The 21,852-nt window shown below is 36.7% G+C and overlaps 1 protein-coding gene across 1 annotated transcript in view; it reads right to left on the minus strand.

Annotated features, from left to right (window-relative positions):
• Positions 1–4,493: 4,493 nt before the first annotated feature.
• LOC107702328 (zeta-sarcoglycan-like) overlaps positions 4,494–21,852 on the minus strand; it is a 189,711-nt gene continuing 172,352 nt past the window's right edge. Inside the window, exons 7-8 of the mRNA XM_016504608.1 lie at positions 21,149–21,272; positions 4,494–4,897 (exon numbers count right to left, since the gene is read on the minus strand). Of these exons, the coding sequence (XP_016360094.1) occupies positions 4,700–4,897; positions 21,149–21,272 (322 nt within the window). The 3' untranslated portion in view covers positions 4,494–4,699. The remainder of the gene's footprint in view (positions 4,898–21,148; positions 21,273–21,852) is intronic.

The raw sequence follows: 21,852 nt of genomic DNA on the forward strand, positions 1-21,852 counted from the left end.
TTCGTTTAAGAAATCTTCTCTCCTTCAGAACAAAAACACAAAAATGTTCATGCTAAGCACCTCATACTACTGTATATTAGCCCATTCAGAATTTGCTGTCTAGAATCCGGTCAGGTTCTTCCATATTTTGAATGTTTATGAGGGCATATGTGGCTCGGATATCTTTTTAAAAGTCTTTGTCATCCAAAAACAAAGCTGAGCTTTTAAACTAAGAGGTATGCTTCAGTTATTACAGACGTGATCAATTTATTTTTCACCTTTTATCTTCTGTTGTCAAACATACCATGTCATGTCTCTCGCAACTGAAGAAAATGCTGTCAAAATTTTCAAACGACAATGTTTCATGTGTTATAATGAGGTTGATGACAGCCATAAACACAAGTGTTACTGGATTACTGTTTGCAAACCTCCTTGGAATTAGATTTTTACATGAATGGCTCCTAAATTTGTGCATGTTGCTTATGAATTAGAACTATTATGAATTTCTGATTATCACTTAATTTATTACTATGAAATTATATTTTAGGAGCTATTCTTGTATAAATATTTTTTTTTTTCTCCAAATGCAAATAATTCCAAATGGGTCAAAAACTGTTTCTCATGACTGTATATACTTTTCCTTATGAATGGTTATTCCATATTGGCAGTTTACTTTTCAGTCACTGTGAAAACGTTTTGTAGAAATGACCCTCTAAATCATATTTTTATTTACCCAAGTGCAGTGGTGCATGGACCGAAACACTGAAAACAGTAAATAATGTAACAATGACGATTAATAATGAACTTGCAGTATTGATTTCTGCACTACATCATGTGGAGGGAATAAAAAAGACGCAAACACACAAACAAATTTTAAATAAAATAAGCACAATCATAGAGCTGGGAAAAGATTACGGCACCTCTTTTTGACTGGCAGGATCAATTTTAGTTAAGACCTAAACACAATCCAGCAATTAAATTTGATTGATAACAGTTAAATTAGAAAGAAAGAAAGAAAGAAAGAAAGAAAGAAAGAAAGAAAGAAAGAAAGAAAGAAAGAAAAAAATAAAAAAATAAAATAAAATAACACTAACTCAACATAGTACATGCACTGCAACAAATGGCTTATCTTACTTAGTATTTTTGTCTTGTTTCTAGTCAAAATATCTAACAATTCTTAAATCAATATACTTTTACTAGATAAGCCAAGTGACTTAAAGGTCCCATGACATGCTACTTTTTGGATGCTTTTTTATAGGCCTAAGTGGTCCCTAGTACTGTATCTGAAGTCTCTTTCCTTAGTTTAAAATATTGTGTCTGGATACGGTACTTTAGTTGGTTTGTTTATGTATGCTGTTAGTTATTATTATGTAGTTAATGCTAGCCTACGTTGTTGGCTTTTCATGTTGCTCTGATTTGTTATCGTATATATATATAAATTATCAGCTATAGACACTAACCAGCGCCACTATATTAGTCAGACCTCTGCCATTATTACATGTACCTTTTTGGATAGGTGCCGTTGTGGAAAATGTGCTACCATGCCAACAGTCGTCGGTGAAATGTTTGGCGCAGACATACAAAACTTTGGGAAGTTGTGTTGGCGCATTACCAGAGAAAATAAAATGAACCCACTGTTTCTTCATAGGCTCGGATGAAGGAACTAAAAAAATACTTCGGTGTTCATTAGGGCTGCACGATAAATCGCATGTGATATTTAACGCGCATCTTATCAGTAAAGCCGGTTCTGTAATCAGCGGTAAATCTCCATCACCTGTGTGCTTTCACATTGAATAAAATTAACCCACTGTTTCTTCATAGGCTCGGATGAAGGAACTAAAAAAATACTTCGGTGTTCATTTGTACATCCAAACACTGAGCAATGCTTCGCTCGTTTGCAAGCCATGATGTCTCTCGAGGAAAAAAAATATTGCGCTCGCCTCGCACGGTAGTAGCTAATTTTCTCTGGGCGGGCAAAGCAGAGAAAGGGGAGGTAACCTTTCCCCGTATGACGACATAAAGGGAAGATTCCAGATTGGGCCATCTGAGCTTTCATTTTCTCAAAGGCAAAGCAAGATACCCAGGGCTCGGTTTACACCTATCGCCATTTCTAGCCACTGGGGGACCATAGACAGGTTAGGGGAACTCATATTAATGTTAAAAAACCTCATAAAGTGAAATTTTCATGCCATGGGACCTTTAAGATATTTAGTCTTGTTTCCAGGGGGGGAAAAAAACTAAATTAAGTGCATTTTGCTTGAAATAAGTAAAATTATCTGCCAGTGGGGTAAGTAATATGCTCTTGTTTTAAGAATAGTTTACTTACACCACTGGCAGATAATTTTACTTGTTTTAAGCAAAATGCACTTAATTTAGTTTTAAGACTAAATATCTTAAGTCATTTGGCTTATCTAGTAAAGGTATCTTGATTTAATATTTTTTTTGATATTTTGACTAGAAACAAGACAAAAATACTAAGTAAGATAAGCCATTTTTTGCAGTGTGTAAACATGTCCATGAGACCTAAACAATAAAAAAGAAACGTTATCAAGCATTCTTGAATACAAAATTCTTAAAATAAACTTTCTCTTTTTATTATTATTTATTAATGTTGTTATATACATGGCATAATCTTGTGCTTTTTTTCCAAAAAGAAACATCCAAGAGGAAAGTAAGTTTCTGTTTATCGTAGTATCTTTTTGACCCTTGAACTAAAAGAGAGGAGAGGGTTCGTTCGTTCAGTTTTCCTAGCGGAGGATAGTCTTACTGCACGTGGAGGGACAGTAGCAGGTGATGTGCTTTACTAACAGTAGCAAAGGCACCTTTGTATCTTCTTTATAAAAACACGCGCTCGTTTGCGGGTCGCCGTGTGTGTGCTCATTCACAAGTGCAGTCCAGCGTCCCAGGCGGCACACATTCACAATCCTCCACTGAGTCAGATGCTCATACAAAAATAAGAAGAACAAAACACACAAAAATGAGAGTTTCTGCTCCATTTACAGATTGGGAAGATGCGGCTTCAACTGAGCCAAGATACGTCTAATGATTCCTGATTTCTGCTTGAGAGGACAAAGGGGAAGAGGAAGATGGGAAAGAGGAGAAATTGAAAGAGGAAGGGAATAGACAAGAGAAAGAACAAGGAAGACAAAGAAAAAATGACAAAAAAGGGAGAAAGTGATAGTCATTGTGAGAAAGACATGGGGACAGACAGATAGATGCTTTTATGATAGACATCTAGCTAGCTGCAGTAGATAGCTAGACAGACTGACTGACACACAGAAAGAGGCTTTTATGATAAACAGCTAGCTACACTCTAAAAAATGCTGGGTTAAATATAACCCAGCGCTGGGTTAAAAAGGGACAAACCCAGCTATTGGGTTGTTTCGACTCAGCGGTTGGGTTGTTTCGACCCAGCTATTGGGTTGTTTCGACCCAAATGCTGGGTCAAAACAACCCAATAGCTGGGTTTGGTTATATTTAACCCAGCATTTTTTAGAGTGTAGCTAGCCAGACTGACTTGACACACAGATAAACTAGGGTGAGCATACGTGCCCTTTTTCCCGGACACGTCCTGGCCAGGATTTCTTCATTGCCTAAAATAATGTGTTCAACCGATTGTGTATGACACCAAAGTACCGTGAGAGCTATAGGGAGCAGATGGCTCCTTATGCTTTTGAATCGCTCTTGCGGTACTTTGATGTCATGCACAGATCGGTCTGTGCAGCGTCACTCAAGTCGAGCACACCTAATATATGCAAGTTTTTGGATCGCTTTAACGGTTCTCTGTAGATCCCACCTTCTCATGCGCCACGATTGGTCAATTACGTACAATGCCTGCATGTTATTGGTCAAGCAAGTATGAAAACAGGAAAACAAAGCCAAAACCTGGATATTTTAGGCAATATAGAAATGCTGCAGGACGTGTCCGGGAAAAAGAGCATGTATGGTCACCCGACTATGACTATATGAACCTTAACAAATTTACATCAAAGGAAGAATGGATTACTACTTTAAGTAATGTATACTTCCTATAATTCCCAATAACAGGAAGGTTACAAAAATAAAAAGTATTTGCTAGTCATGTGATCTCAAGATGTCTGAACCTGAAGCAGCCCTCTTCATTTCTTTAAGGGCCTGGCCAGGACGTGTCCGGGAAAAAGAGCATGTATGGTCACCATAGATAAATAGACAGACAGATAGATGCCTTTATGATAAACAGCTAGCTAGCTAGACAAATTGACTCACTGACAGATGGTTGCTTTTATGATAGAAAGCTAGATAGATAGATAGATAGATAGACTGACTGGCTGACTGACTGACTGTCATACAGTTGCTTTTATGATAGACAGTTAGACAGACAGATAGACAAACTGACTGACTGACAGACGGACACAAGGTTGCTTTTATGATAGACAGATACCTAGACAGATAGACAGACAAACTGACACACAGATATACAGATATATGCTTTTATGACAGACAGCTAGCTAAATAGCTAGCTAGCTAGCTAGCTAGATAGATAGATAGATAGATACTAGACTGACCAATGGATAGGGATATGGACAGCTTGATGGATGGGTGGATAAAAGAAAGGCTCAACAGAAATGTCTTGAGAAAGAAAAGAGGTCAGAGAAAGTAGAGGAGGAGGGGAAGGAGCAGGAGTGGAAAGGTGAAGGAAGGCCTTTCTGGTGCTGGGTGGTCCATGGCCCACCCACCTTTCTCAGCTCCAGAGACACACACTGTTGGTGGTCTGGCAGGTGGAGGAGCTCTCTGCCGGAGACAGATACAACTTGCCGCTGGGACATACGCACACCTCGTACACAGTCTGCTTGGGGTACGTGGTCCCTGGACCGAGCAAAGTGTCCACGCTCCCGTGTGGAAGATTTCCAAGACGGATTGAGTTTGCGTTTAGAAAGATCTGAGAGGAGGAGAGGAGAGGTGTAGAGAAAAAAGAGAAGAGTGAAAGATAAAACAAGACAGACATTATAATCAAAGACTTCAGATAAATCAACACAATAACAGTCATTTAGGATTAAGCTGCATTTACTCAAATACAAACACAACACTGATGAAAGACTGCATTATTGTGTGAGACATACACAGTTAAACAGTGTTGTCTTGAGTGGCAAAGACACATCACTCAACACATTTCCCAGCTTTAGACGACCCCCACAGTCTCTTTACTGACTATCTGATGCTAACACACAAAAAGGTAAGTACTTTCCCAGTCTTGCAAGCTCTAATCTCAATAGCTGGCTTTATACAGCTTCCGGAAGTTAAGATTCACAGGTTTTAACCAGTCTGCCTGGAAACACTGGATTTGTTCAAATTTGCAAGGATAGTGGCATCAGATCTTTGAAAGATACTCAGTGGCTGGTTCTTGGCCAGAAAAAGGTGAAAGGTAGCAGATTCTTGGTCAGAATAAGAGGGTGCGTTATAAGCATGGAAAGATAATTCTGTCACTTCTCTCATTTGTTCCTGAAAGCTCTAAAAAAAAAAAAAAAATCCCATCACGTTTAATTTCAGCCACATCTAAAAATGATGTAATGTGTTTAATGTTTAATTCCGTGGTGGAACTGATGGTGGCAGAAGTGACATCTTAAATAAAATACAATTAAATAATATTTTCACACTTTTTGCATATTTGATTCGACAGCTTAATTAGAAATAACACACAGTAACACTGTTCTGCTTAAGTTATTTATTTATTTTTGTTTTACCTTGATTTTGCTTTGTTTTATTCACATATCACATCTCTTATTTCTATCTCAGGCTCTTTGGTAACCAGGTGCATTAATATTAGACAATACCTTTATATATACATTATCTACAAATGGCTGTCGATTTAACATGTAAATTTGGTGTGATTAATTATGGAAAAAAGACCAGGTTAGCCTGCTCCAGCCCAGACCTCTATGTCATCTTACATTGAATACAGTTACTGATGAACATGATGCAAGATGATGACTGACTGCGTGATATAGCCTGCAAGAATGCAGCTATAAACCCATACAATTCAAGATATGAGGGCAAAAATGGCCCTATGTGCGTTTTTGTCAAATTTTTATATTATATGATATAATTGAACAATATCACATGCAGCAAGAGTGCCATTTTCCCCTAAATATCTGCATGATTTCAAATGGGATATTGGTTGTATACAACAGTTCAATAAACAATAAGTTAATATTGTGATACATTTTAGACACAGTATCATCAGTATTGTCTGTTTTTGCTCAATTTTGCCAACACAAATAGTTTCAAACAAAGTCTCAGCAGAACTGTTGTGCCTTTCTGAGACACAGACAGCGGTGTTTCATTACTGAAGGAATCCATGTTTTCAAACTAGTGAGTCTAGTGAGCCAATGATTCAGTGACTCATTCATTCAGTCTTTCAATATTCACTGAATGACTCATTCATTAAGACACTGACTTGCCGCTGCCTACTGGAGGTTTTGGTTTCATATTAATTTATTATATTCATATTTATATATATATATATCTTTTTTTTTTTTTTTTTATCATTTCATATGTCAATATATATTTTTTTCAAACTCATTAATCTCATATTATTTATGGAATTCTAATTGCAGTGTAAATGCATTCATGCCACCTCTAACCAGTCTATGTAAATATATGTAAATGCCACTTCAGACTCAGCTTCTGAAAACAATGTAATGGTCACAATGTAACCTTAAAAGTTTAAGTGTAGTACATTTTGATTCAAAATATGTCTTCTAAAGCTACTTTTTGTTATCTCTATTCAATGTTTTTTTCTCAACTGACACAATTACGACTTTATCTTTTGGGGGCAATTTCTCAGTCCAAACTGATGTACAATTAATTTGCAATTAATTTGATTAATTAATCAGCACATCATTTAATTAATTAACCTATTTATTTATATCGATCCAATCTTCACACACACACACACACACACACACACATATATATGCGTGTGTATATACTGTAGTTGCCCTCAACGTATGTTTATAATAAATAAATAATATAAATAAATAAATAAATAAATAAATAAATTTGTTTTAATAAAACACAAGCCCTGGGACATAAAAGTACCCAAACTTGAAGAAATACCTAAGATGCGAGATGATATTAAAAACTCTGACTGTGTAAGATTACCATGACACAATCCTGGCACATTAATTCCTCCTGAAGTACACAAATTTAATTTTCAGATATGGACCAGGAGAGAGAACGTCACCAGGGACATAAACTAAATTTCATTAAAATCCTGTTTGCCCTTTGATTTATACATATGTTGATTCCTGTATTTATCAGTTCCAAAAAGTCTGTTGGCTCTGACAGCTAGGAAAGGCCAAATTATCTTTACCATAAATCACACGCTGTGGGAGAGTGACAAAAACAAAGGAGGAAGAGAGAGAGAAAACGCCAACAAGGAAGAACTAATTACTGTAAGTAATGGTATCTGAGGTGTTGACAGGGCATATCTCTATAAACACTTGCACAAACAAGCCCCATGATGCTTTGCTGTCAGCAGGACAACGCACAGCCACTTTCCCTATATGTATCTCACTTTGTTTCTCACTGTTTGTTTCTCTCGGCTTTTGCTGCATCAGTTTTTCATTTTGCCCATTCCTAGTCCCCTGCAAACTTTAATATAACACTTTTCAAAAGCGAACTTGATTTTTATACAATCAACATGCACGCACAGTCCTCAGATGAACTGCCATATTTGACAGATTTCTTTAGAATTAGGGCTGGACAATTAATCGAAATTAAATTGCAAAGGCGATAAATCGCGATTAGGCAGAAGCTGTGATTGTCATGCGTATCTTTCAGTAAAGCATGGTTCTGTGATCAGCTGTAAATCTCCATCCGAAGGCCAGAGGGCGCTCTCGCGCGGAAACTCCAAATACGCCTAGCAGAAGAAACCCAGGAAATCCCTATAGCGGTTGCTGAATAAACAGAAGATTTAACTGCTTTGATTAGTTCTACATGACTAATAAACACACAACTACGACAATATATGGTTTACCTGAGTTAGTCTTATTATAATTTTTATTATAATAAAGTAGATAATAATGCAATGCTAATCGACATAGCCTTTATCACTGCTTAGAATACTATGAAATATGTTGCGTGCCTTATTCTGTGTAAGAAGCCACATCATCTCAGAAGGATTTATTTCAAACACTCGACTGACGTTATGAAGTGAGTTTGGAGTAAAAACATGTTATTAAATGTGGTATTTTCACGTGCTTTCAGATGGAGCAGCATTTACTACACAGAGCCGTAGTTCACTGACAAGCTACGCAAACAGCTTTCATAATCGCAGAACGATTTCTTCGATTTCATAATCGCGCGATTAAATCTTCTGCGATTATGAACACGATTTTGCGTAGCTTGTCAGTGAACTAAGTTGTGTAGTAAATGCTGCTCCATCGGAAAGCATGTGATGGAGATTTACTACTAATCACAGAACCAGGTTTACTGACAAGATGCGCATGACAATCGCATTCGATTAATCTTGCAGCCCTATTTAGAATTGAATGCAAATTGAATGCTCTAATGTACAGCATAATGTTTACTGTTCTACAACCAGCATTAAATATACACAAAGACATTTCAAGAAATTATGTATGTTTGTTCCTCTAAGTGGAGTACATATCAATAGGAGAAATGTAAAGGAAAATCCTTGGTGGATAAATAAATGCATGCATTTATCAGAATAGGTAATGGGTCTTCAAAACGAGAGGGGGGGAGGCATAAAGATCAAGTAAATGTTAAATGAAATGTAAGAGGAGTCAAGGTGTACATACAATATAGTAATGCTTTCCAAGGCTTTCAAAACACTTCAAATGTATGTTTGCATTGTATAGGTTAAACCATTGCCTACTTGAACCCACTTGAGTAATTCAGAACATTGCACTTTCATATCTGCAATTACCCTCAAGTTGTTGACAAGGCATCTACAGTGACTTTATGATCCATAAAGTATTGCACATAGCTAGAATGACATGAAATATGGGCTCTCCTGATGATTCTTGCCTTTCTTTTATGTTGGACTCACGATTACTCCATATTGAAACAACTATGTTCCAATTTTATTATTATTATTATTATTTATGTATTTATTTTACTGAAGGGTAGTAGGACTGCAAAATTATGAAATGCATATTATAAATAATAATAATAATAATAATAATAACAATAATAATAATACTTTGTTTCTCTGTTGCATTCAATGTTTAGACACTTAAACTGTAATTCTACTTCCCTGAAATTTGTTTTTTGCAGGGCGAGATTAATAATCAATTAAATAATCATATTTATTTAATAATCAACACTAGGTTTAATACAAATACAAGCTGAGCTGTATACAAACATTTAAATTGCACATATGTCAGTTTTTATATAAACTTTGTAATTAAATAATTATGTTTTCATGTTTAAACTTGATTTTGTAACAGATTTATTTTAGTAATGAAGACACGACTAATAATATAATGATTATGTAATACAGTGCATACATTTAACATAAATAATTTTTTTTCTCCTTCCCTTGTTAAAAATCAGGAAACAGACGCTGAAACAGTCAAAATATGACTAATTAAACATCACTGTTTCGATCAACAATTTTGGCCCCCACAAAACCATTTTGGACAAAAGTGAAGATTCATTCATTCATTTGTTCGTTTGTCTGTTTCTTAATTCGTTCGTTCACACTTGCTTGCTTGCTTGTTTACTGTTTCAGAACAATAATTTATGTTGCCAAAATTTTGGTGCATCACTCAATCAATCCACAAAGAAATGATCTTGATACCAGATGGTTAAAAACAATTGAAAAGAAAAAACGCCACTAAAATGTGAAGTTCTGAGAAAGGTGAAGGTGTCACTTGGTATTTCTATCTAATGCAATGAATTCAGACATTTTTAAATGTCCATAAGTGTTCAAATACTTTTTGGGCCACTGAATGCCTACTACTACCACTATAAAAATAAACTGAAATTCTGATGCAAGTGAAACTTAAAGGGGTCATATGATGTTGCTAAAAAGAACATTATTTTGTGTATTTGGTGTAATGAAATGTGTTTATGTGGTTTAAGGTTAAAAAAACATTATTTTCCACATACTGTACATTATTGTTTCTCCTCTATGCCCCGCCTTTCTGAAACGCATCGATTTTTACAAAGCTCATCGTTCAAGGCCAAACAAAGTAGTTTCGCTTTCAGAACGAAACACACAAAATCTCCAAAACATGGCGCCAGCGACAACAACAATACTACAGCGAGAATAAAAGTTACGCCTTCTTTCTTTGTGTGAACATTTAGGCGGTGTTATGCAAATCTTCCCACACAGTGACGTAGACATGTGGGGGCGTGTTTAAACGAGCCGTTTTAGGAGGGCGTGGACAAGTCTTAACTTTTATAAAGAAAGTTAGAAAGTATTTGAGACTTTAGTCTTTGCAACTTCACAGGTCTTCTTTATGCACCAAGAGCTTGTAACACTCCAAAGAGAAAGGAAAAATTTAAATCGCATCATATGACGCCTTTAAATGAAAAGTCATCATCAATGCTTCATGATTAATTATATTAATCAGAATCTTGATTATTTATTTCTCTACATGTTCTGCCCCAAAGCTAAGTCCCCTGCATTACATGTCCTTCTGTTTCAGTTCTCTTAAAGGACATAGTATTTGTCCTCTAAATGCTTTTATCACTTTATCCCCTTCACTGCCAAATTACTGAAATTCTATTTTGGTATGCGGTTAGCCGACATGTCCTCATGCATTGTGTCACCTAATACCGGTGAGTGCCGCTTTGGCCCAAAACGGACCCTCAAATCCAATTCCATTTTAAACACTCCTGTTTTCTGCCAAGAGACGGAATTCCAGAATTTTCTGAGATGTGGCATGGCTAATAATACAGCCCGCTGACAGCTATCACGACCCCTACCGAGAGACACTATAAGAGAGAGGGACGGGAGGCTGTCCAGGGGGAGCAAGAGAGAGATAGAGACAAGGGAAAGAAGTCGGAACGGAAGTCGTTTAGGTCATCTTATGAGAGGATTAAAGATGGCACCCGCCCCAAATGAAAGTGTCTGTATGAATTACTGTTAGTCAACCATGGGATAAAACAAACAAACAAACAAAAAAACCCTTGGTGTGTTCTTTACAAACCTCTTCCTGCTCGGGAAACACTATCAGGGTTAGGCCAATTATAGGCCAATGTGCAGGGAAGGCCAATTATAGTCGGTCCAAACATTTTTTCATGCATGATTTCTCCCATGTCACAGCTGGAGGAGAGAAGAAGCAAATGAGAGAGAACAGGTCGAGGAAAGGGAAGACAGCTAAAGCTGGAGAGGATGTGAAGAGGTAAATGAAGGGCGGGGGATAGAAACACAAACAGGTGACCCATCAGACTTCATGAGGTCATTGGTGTGTACCGCACACTCCATTACGCTCTGGAGATGACTTGAGTTGCAAGCTATAAAATACAGACAGATTGCTGAGATCTCCAATCTCAATCTCTTTTGTTCTTGTCTCTACGACCGTGACAATCATACAGTTCTAGCGTGAAGTTGCCGCACGTTTCATTTACTTCTGGATTTACTAATATAAAATGATGGTAGGAGCTTTGAAAGGTAAACGTTTATGGACCTGGGGCTGCATACTGGTATTTCACATTATTCTACATAGGCTAAATAGTCACAAAACTATGGTAATGTTTAGACCACACGCCACATGACAAATAGAGCAAATTAGGAAATTAACCAGCCAAGTTTATACATACATATACAGGGCCTATGAATTAACACATGCCAAGCGCCAAATGTGAGGAAAAAAAATCAGTGCTGGGGAGTACATGAAACTTTATGTTACTTAATGTTACTTGCCAGTTGGTCAGTAACTTTTTTTTTATTAATTTGAACAATGCTTGAGAACACAATATGGTTTAGCTCAATTATCAAATCACAAAGAATTCGTTGCAATTATATAAATACGTAATCTCATGTGCTGTGCTGAATGAAGCACTGTTATCTTTTCTCAGTTCACAGTAAATTTGGTCAGTAACTTTTTTTAAATTAATTTGAACAATGCTTGAGAACACAATATGGTTTAGCTCAATTATCAAATCACAAAGAATGTGTTGCAATTATATAAATATGTAATCTCATGTGCTGTGCTGAATGAAGCACTGTTATCTTTTCTCAGTTCACAGTAAATGCTGCTTCACACGAACTCCATCTTTGAAAGTGGAAAAAAAATAAAAAATGAAAGCAATGGAAAACAACAACAACCATAAATTAGTATTGTGATTGTTGTTGTTATATAATAATAAGAAGAAGAAAAAGAAAAAGAAGACGAAGAAGAAGTGAATTAACATGAAATTCTTTACAGTTCAAAAGTGGTATAGTGATATTTATTACTGATTTATTTAATTTACTTTTATAATTAATGACAACAACAACAATACCAATTTCAAAATAATCAACCATGTATCATATTTCGTATGAATTTAATATATGAAATTCTATTTAATGTATTCATTTACAAAAAAACAAATAGTGATAATAAAAATGAAAGAAGGAATAGGGAGGATTAGTTATGATTAATATCAGTACAGCTGTCCAGTTTCAATCTGAGGCATTTAGATCTGGATTGTTTAAGGTTTTATTTATTTATTTATTTAATATTAATACTACAATTATTGGCTTGTTTGTGTATATGTAAAGGGATAATAAAAAAAAAATCAATCAAACTTCTGTCATTATTTACTATCCATCATGATGTTCCAAACCTGTATGATGATCCGTGCAACACAAAATGATGATATTCTAAAAAATGCCTCAGTGTTCTTTGTCCAAAACAAATTAAAGTCAATAGAATTCTTAAAGATATTGTTGGAAATAGACCTCAGTACTCAAGTGGGTGATAGAGTTACCTTGAAATATGCATTCCAATAAAGGTACACCATGTAACTTTTTTTTTGTCTGAATCACTATAGTATGCCCATAATAAGTGTTTATATTCAGACTTTTGTTAACTGCTAGAGTGCCAAAAGTTACACAGTGTACCTTTAAACCAGATGTGCTATTATATAGGTAGCTAGGCACAATTTTTTTGGAAGTTTGACAAACTTTATCTAACATGCTCACCAGGAGCAAAACATTGCTCCATTATCACAGAAAACCAACTATATTAAAGAACAGGTTAACGTCTAATGCCTGCTAATGTGTGTTGTGTTGTGTGTAATGTGCCCTTGTGTTGCATTGAGAATTGCATTCTATCACACTTCAAAAAGTTGTTTATATTCACATACTTCCATGGGATACGGTTTGGGTCTTAAAATATAGATTACAGTACCAAGACAGGAGGGTTTAAAGTCTGATGCCATAGAAGAAAGTTTTTCAAGTTTCACACAGAACATTTTTTCTCTAGCACTTTAGAAAACCACGTACATCGCTGGTACTTTTGAGAATCCACAAAAGCCTTACTTTTCCTCTCCTAACAGACGATAACTACAGCCAATGTGCTGATTAGAACCCATAATGTGGCATCAGAAACATTTTTAGATTATAAACAGCCATATGGCTAACACAAGAATCCTATACGACTGGCAAAATACTTCAGAGAGGAGAGCAACAACAGACGGATAAGCCCAAATTGAACTGGCACAAATAAAAACACTCCAAAAACGAAATTTCCTCCCAGTTTTTTAGAGCAACACTTAAAAAAAAATTATAAAATAAAAATAAAAGCGCCGCTAGGCACGGCAGAGAGAAGTGCCATGGGACTCCATACTCCAGAATAATAGAAAATAAAACCTTGACGCCATCACACAGAAACAACCCAGGGGCAAAACAAACCGCTGGCAGTCATTTGGCTGTTGGATTATTAACCTCGTAGGATCTACCACCTTCTCTCCTGCACCACGGGGCTTCTGATAGATTTGTCCGCTGATAGATGAGTCTGCTTCAGTGGCAGGGCTAGTTTAGGAGCATTTCTCTCGTTACTTTGTCCCTATCACACACCCTAGTGGCTTTATTAAGATGCATGGGCTTAAAGGCTGGTCTCAAATGGACACCATATTGGAGCTCTGCACAAACAAATGAAACATTAGCGTACATATGCCTGCTTCAGCTCCCCTGTCTCCTCGGCTTGTCTGCACCATATGTATCTATATCCACCACCTCATTGGCCGGCTGAAGTGAGAGGGAGTGTTCAGGTGGGAAGAATGGGGGTTTTAATAGGCTCTGCAGCTGCCATGTAACACAAGCACAACAACAAAATAGGTACTTAATTTCATCCATGGTGATGATGTGATGGTGTTTATTCGTAATGAAAACTGATCTAGTTTAGGGCTATGCTGGGGTAATCTTGAGCACATTAACATTGCTCTGTTTTTATCTGGCCGTTCAAAAGTAGAATTAGCTTCTTTTGTTGAACTTTTCTTTTAGATGTTCTCTAACATAATTGCATCTGTATACACACTGCCATTCAAAGTTTGAGGTAAAGAAATTGATACTTTTATACAGCAAGTGACTGTAAAGATGTTTATTTTGTTCACAAAATATTTCAAATAAATGCTGCTCTATTCATATATTCATCAAAATAAGTATCACTGTTTCCATGATTGTCCAACATTGATGGCAATAAGAAATATTTCTTGAGCACCAGATTAGCATATTAGAATGACCGATGAAGGAGCATGTAATAATAATATTTTGCAATATTACTGTTTTTATGGCATATACAGTATATACTGTAGTGCGATGGAAGACAAAGTGTTCTTGTATACATATGAAACCTAAAGGACATCAGAGCCTTGATGCAGATCATACTCCCCCTTCTCTTTCCAATGATTTTGTGTGATCCATAACTTAAAAAACAAAACAAAACAAAAAACCTTCATCAAAAATACCATAGAACACAACCACAGCATCACATGTCCTTACTGTAGTGAAGTAACTTCATTCAGTTAATGTTATTTTTAAGTAATTATAATCATTATGTACCATCATTAATTGGCTGAGGTTAACACTTGTGTTAGCTGAAATAAATATACATTTTATGGCCCATCTCTTACTTCATTATACTCTAAATTGCTTATTCATCTGACATTTGAATGTACCCGTGGTGGTGTAAAGTATTTGAGTAAATGCAATTGACTTTTACTGAGCATCATTAGCAACTTTTACTCTCTACTTGACAACATTTTTAAATAAATATATGTAAAATTTACTCCAATCTACTTCATCTGTGATGAGTAATGCAACTATTTATTTTTCTGCAGCAGTTTATTTCTGCTACAAAATAAGTAATATTTCCATCTACAGGGTAGTGAAGGTACTGCATCTTGTCCGTTTCGTCATTGTTAGCAGGTAGCAGGTAGTTGCTGGTGATGATGAGCTACCTAGGCTCATTATAAATACAAGCCTCTACCTAGGTTTCTGCAAAACTCAAAAAAACGCACCTATACATACGAATCGCTACAGTGTCCAGTTTAGAAGCAGTAAAATTCTGAGAACTTTTATTCTTTTTCACACATATTTTGAGCTTCAATTAAGAAAGCCTAATTTTGGCAAAATTTCTTGCACAATATTATGTTATAACTTCAAAATTATTTTAACATGCTGCAAGATTTGAAAACTGATACTGTTGAATGTTCGTGTCACATATACAGCTTCATGTATGGGTTTATCGCAGTAGGTTTGCTCTGTATCTCACGTGATACGGCGTTGCACTTATGAGGTGAAGAGTTCCGGTACGAATGACAAAACAGCTCAAACCCATGTATAAGGAAGTTAAAATAGCGCAGTTGCATCAGCATATGTGTTTTTATATCACTTTTGCTTTTGTTAATACTATCAGGTAGGTCTAGGCTTGGGTTTGGTGTAGGGCAGGGGTGTTCAAACTCAATTCCTGGAGGGCCAGAGCCCTGCAGAGTTTTGTTCCAACCCTGCTCCAACACACATACCATGTAGTTTTCAAATAAACCTGACTTGATTACTTGGATCAGGTGTGTTTAATTAGGGTTAAATCTAAAATCTGCAGAGCTCCAGCCCTCCAGGAAATGAGTCTGACACCCCTGCTGTAGGAGGTTTGTTATTTTCCAACACGATAGAGCAGGGTTCCTCAAACCTTTCCCTGGCTTCAACCCTGATCAAACTCACCTACCTGTGATTTTCAAATGATCCTGAAGACATTGATTAGCATGCTCAGGTGTGTTTGATTAGGGTTAGAGCTAAACTCTGCAGGAAAGTGAATCTCATGGGCCAGATTTGACGATCCCTGCGATAGAGCATTAACTTTTTAATGACACTCCCTGGACATTTGAATTCTCAACTGCCGCAATACGTACCTGAAGCATCATAATAAAAATGTGGCCACATTCATGTATTGCACATGCGTTTTATTACCACTCACTGACCTTTGAAACTGACGAGAAACGTGCAATAAGGTACGCAATATCTGTGTTGAAAGTTTTTCACCACAAGTGTGTTTCCCCTTCAGGAACTCGAGCTGTGTCGAAGTTGCTTTGGGAACGCCCTTGCGTGACCGCGTTCTGAAGCACGTGTCAAATCAGTCCAATGGAGTAGCGAGACGTCACGAGCGGGGTGACGTAAGCACCAGAAAGTATAAAAACTCCCTGCATCCCTCCAAGCGCTACTTCATCGAAGCTGGTTTGCGCTCTGCCGGATGCGCTTTTATACTTTCTGGTGCTTACGTCACCCCGCTCGTGACGTCTCGCTACTCCATTGGACTGATTTGACACGTGCTTCAGAACGCGGTCACGCAAGGGCGTTCCCAAAGCGACTTCGACGCAGCGTCTCGTTCCCTCGGGGAACCATGGTTACATACGTAACCTAGAGACGATTTTCCATGAGCCTGGGTTGAAGATCAGGACATTTCTGCAGCTGAAACCAGCATGTCTAGTGCAAATAGTCTTTGACTGTTTAATTTTCAAATTGTTTTCCCAGTCTTATCAGATGAAAAGCACCCAAAACCAGTAAAACAGTTCAGGCTCGAAGACGGCAAACCAGTTTAGGCTGTTTTAATCTTTAATCTTTTAATTTTACTTTACAATGCTGTAATGCCTTCAACTAAAGAAACAATATTCAGGGTCTCTTCTCCCTCTCTCTCCCTCTCTCTCGAGAGAGCTATCAGAGCACATACAGCAGTCACTTCTCATTTCTCTTGATCTCAATGGGCAGCAGGAAGAGAAAAGGCAATAGGACATGGACCCAGTCAGCCATTCCCCTTAATTCTCTCACCCCAAACTTTTTAACATTGCCCTCTTAAGAGTCGGCTGCTGACAACATTGATTTGATTTCTCGTCTCAGCTGTCTAATGCACTTGATTCTCTTCTCCAAATTAACAGAGGCATCTATTTTCAGCGTCTCATCCCTCTGGAGAATTACAGGGAGAGACGGGGGCAAACAGGATGGGATTGTGCTGATATGAGCATTTGTTCTAAATTACTGAGCTTGTTCATAAAGAAGGGCAGAGAGAGAGAGAGAGAGAGAGATAGAGATAGAGCAAAAGCAAGAGTTAGGCGAAAGAGAGAGAGAGAGAGAGACAGAGACAAAGGCCAAATAGTCATGTCATTCCAAAACCAAAAGACTTTCTTCAGTGAAACTCAAAACAAGAAATTTAAAACAAAATGTACTAGTAGCAGTCTTTTCCATACAATTAGTATGAATGCAAACCATTCAAGTTTCAAAAAGGATGCTAAAGCCATACAATAGCTTTGTGAGACTGAAAAAAAAAAGTCTTTATTTACTGAAAGACTCGCCATCCACACTAGCTCTATAGTGTGTTCAGGAGAGATTTGTAAAATAATTTAATTTATTTATAAAATAATTTATAATTTAATTGCCTGAATGAATAAGCTTGATTTCTGATTTATTCAGCAAGGATGCATTCAATTGATCAAACTGTATTCAAAGTAAAGACATGTATATGGAAAAAATAAAAATCCACAAAAATAATAAGCACAACACTGATAATAAAGGCAATGTTTCAGCATATTAGAATGATTTCTAAAGGATCATGTGACACTAAAGACTGGAGAAAATCTGAAAATTCAGCTTCGCCATCAAGTTATAATATATATAATAATATAAATATATGTTATATAATAATAATAAATATATATATATATAGAGAGAGAGAGAGAGAGAGAGAGAGAGAGAGAGAGAGTGCACGATTGTTATGGACCAACTTTTGGTGATTTTGCATCACAATCACTTGAACAATTATTTTAAGAAATTATGTAAGCTTTATTAGCACCCTTACTGTGCATCAGCCACTTTGCCTCTTATATCACTCCTCACAGCACCATCCTGCACCACGAATGAAGAAGAAGAAGAAAAAAATCCCAAAGAGGTGACAGAACAGCATGATATATGACTTGGACTCATGGAAGTTAATTAAATAGCCTGGGCAGTATAACTAAAGTGAGATAGGAGAAGGAGAGAGAGAGACAAAGGAAGAGAGAAAGAGAGCTATGGACAGCTCAACATGGCGGCACTAATTTAAACAAGAGGGAAGGAAGGTCGGTGAGCATGAATAATCTAAACATGTTCAAGGTGCTCGTGGAATTACACTAACATTGCAGTTATGGGACAGTGAATCAGGCTTGTAGACAGGGAAAGATGGAGACAGATGAGTATATAACAGGAGGAGATCAGGAACAAGGAAAAGGAGAATGATCTGAAGTAGTTAGGAGGTGCTTGGAGTAAAATTACGGAGGACATGGTCCACTCACATCTGACCAGAAGTCACATCTACCAACTTAACAAAAGATGTAATGTAACACATTATATGAAATGTGAACATTAGATAACTCATTCAGAGTTCTTGATGGAAGTACAGTACATGCTGCCAGTAAGAATGCTTCTGTGTAGGGATGGGCATTTTTAAAAAATATTGCATTCGAATATTTGAGCTCATAAAAAAACAAATATTCGAATATACGTTTATTTAATTGACGTTTAATGAGAAAGGCGTTTTTAATCAAACATTATTTTTGTCACCATTTCCGAACAATCTTATCAGAACAAGCTTATAAATTAAATCCTGTGTTTTTTTCCGTTTTAAAACGTTAAACATTGTGTGCAAAAAAAATAAAACAAATACAGAAAAAAGCGGCTATAAGGCATATACATATACACTCGATTCAGCATCGTGTTTGCATTGTTTCACATATTTTTGTTGAAACACACACATACACACACACAAAAAAAAAAAAAAATCCTTGTACATGATCGGGTGAGAGTCAGCTCCTTATGCCATGTGTCCATCAAAGCGCCTTTAGCCAGCTGAAAACGGCAAGCGCTCTTCTGAAAATGCCTAGCTGTGAATGCTTGCGAGTGCTACGGAGGCTTTTTTTTTTTTCAGTTGAGACGCTCAGGTTGCTGTGATACGGAATAGCCGCTGAAGTAATGTAGCAGATGCATCACAAACAAAATGCTTTCAATATTTTTCATATTAATATTAACTTCTCCATTGTCGTTCAGTCGTAGTACAGGTAGGATGTGACAGTTGGTCAGTGCGGTATTTGCCCCGCCTAGTTAATTATGACAGAATTTAAATTTTTGGATCAACTATCCCAGGAAGTAGTCAGATCTGTGCACAAGAGAGAGAGATGTAAGAAACTGCAAGAAACTGAAAAAGCGTGAGAGGAGGATGAAGCAGTGCAAAAACTAAAACACACCATTCTATCTCAGTTCTATCAATTCTATCTCAAGTAGTTTGTTTTCTCGTACCTCTTGTTGTCAAGAATCAACTCATGTATTGGTAAGTGTACTATGTGTGGTGAATGATCTTGTAATTGACGCACATAGCCGGCGATGAGTTGTCAGAAGTGCTCCCCAAAATGACAGAAAACAAGAAACTGCGAGTTTTAAAATGGTCCGAAAAATGACTTACAGTAGTGTGCTTGGCATAAACAACAATAATAGACAAGCACAGTCTGTTTATAGAAATTACACACAAATAATCATGCATTTTCATGTCTTTACTAAACACACCAATTGTTGCTGCCAAAGATCAATTAGTTATTACACTACCATTCAAAAGCTTGGCGTCAGTAAGATTTCTTTTAAATGTTTTTGAAATAATTATTTTATGCTCACCATGCTTGCATTTATTTAATCACAAATACAGTAAAAAAAAAGTGATATTGTGAAATACTATTAGAATTTAAAATAACCATTTTCAATTTTGACATACTTTAAAATGTGATGTCACATGATCCTTTAGATATCAATACTGAAGACAGTTGTGCTTATTTATTTATTTTTATTATTCGATTGTTTGTTTGTTGGTTGGATGAAGCCAAGAATCTCCCAAATTGTGTTCAGTAAAGACACAACATATAATTATTTTACGTATTGTAGGGATTTCTAGTACATGAACGGACACTGCTATGCTCCTATCAGCCATCAGGAGGTTTGCTAATCATCCCAGCACATGACTCCAATATTCTGGGTCGACTTCCTGCCAGTCGTGTCGTCATCTACTCAGAGGAGTGATTAAAGATTGATACAATCAAGAGACAACAAAGCTTTCTTTGTATCAAGGACTGAAAAGGTTCGTTCACAACATATAAAAACCACGATGTCTTGTGACCAGCAATGAATAGAACTAGTATATCCAGCAGGAAAAGGATGAGTAAATTAACTAGTGCCCTCAGGCCCGCAACACGGGATCTAGACGTGACTAACACATGACTCCCATCACATCTGCTTCCTGAAACCCCAACGGACCTGCGTCCTTATGTTACAACCAAAGAAACAGAACCTTGCATGACGATTTTAAAAGACAAATCGTTTAAAACTCATAAGTAGTGAAAATGTATCCACTGTATGTGTTCTGCCGTATATATATATATTCGATGTGTTTATTGAAACCATGATATTTTAATATTTGACATAACTCTTTTTAGCAGACAAAATAATTAATTCCCTTACAAATTTAAGTAGTCAAGTTATCTACAGTATAATGGTTTGTGTTGTTTTTGTTTCGGAATATTGGTTATAATCTTGGTAACTCAGCAGTTTCTTGCTGATCAGAACCTGTAACCTTTTTGTTCATCCATGGCATTCCTGGTTATACTACTGCTATTAACCTTTCTGACATCCACATGGTTTCCCTTATATACAATTTCACATACTCACCTCTCCTTCTGAAGACTCTAAAGTGAGATCTTTCCTACAAGAAGCTTTGAATTCCCCTACTCCTGCGTTGACTTCAACACCTTTAGGGGCCTCCAGTGTCAGTGTCCTCGTCGGGGACTCTAGCCTGTTAGAGGAAGACAGACTTTTATGAAGTAACATGTTTTTAATGCACACACAGCTTTCAGTTGATCAAATAATAATCAAAACCTTGCTAAACAAACTTCTCTCATAAGTAGCAAAAGTCTGATTCATTCGAGTGAGTCAGTGACTGTTCAGATGATTCACATCAAAGAACCTATTCAAAAAGCAATTTAATGATTTGAGTCCTTGCGTGGCATTTTATGTTTTGATTTTAAAGAAAAATACTGCTGCTCATTGCTATTCTCAGTTAAGTAAATTAGGGAGTATATTACTTTTTAGCTGTGGGGTTGAAGTTTAATTATGTCAGCTGTCATCCCAGTTGAGTTCATTAATTTAAAACCCATTGTTTTCTGCCAGACAAACAACAGTTAGTTCAGGTCCTCTAATTTGATTGAACAAGTGGCACTTCAAGAGTGCTGATATTTAGTATAACAATGCTGGAACATTTCACTTGCCCAAACAATGCAGACTAATTATGGGCTTCACATTCAAGCTCTGTTTAGTGCTATGTTAGACTTATGAGAGACAAATGATATGCAGACTGTAAAGAGGGAGAGCACAGT

This window comes from Sinocyclocheilus anshuiensis, unplaced genomic scaffold (genome assembly GCF_001515605.1).
Source record: "Sinocyclocheilus anshuiensis isolate Anshui unplaced genomic scaffold, SAMN03320099.WGS_v1.1 scaffold86, whole genome shotgun sequence".
Classification (NCBI taxonomy): domain Eukaryota; kingdom Metazoa; phylum Chordata; class Actinopteri; order Cypriniformes; family Cyprinidae; genus Sinocyclocheilus; species Sinocyclocheilus anshuiensis.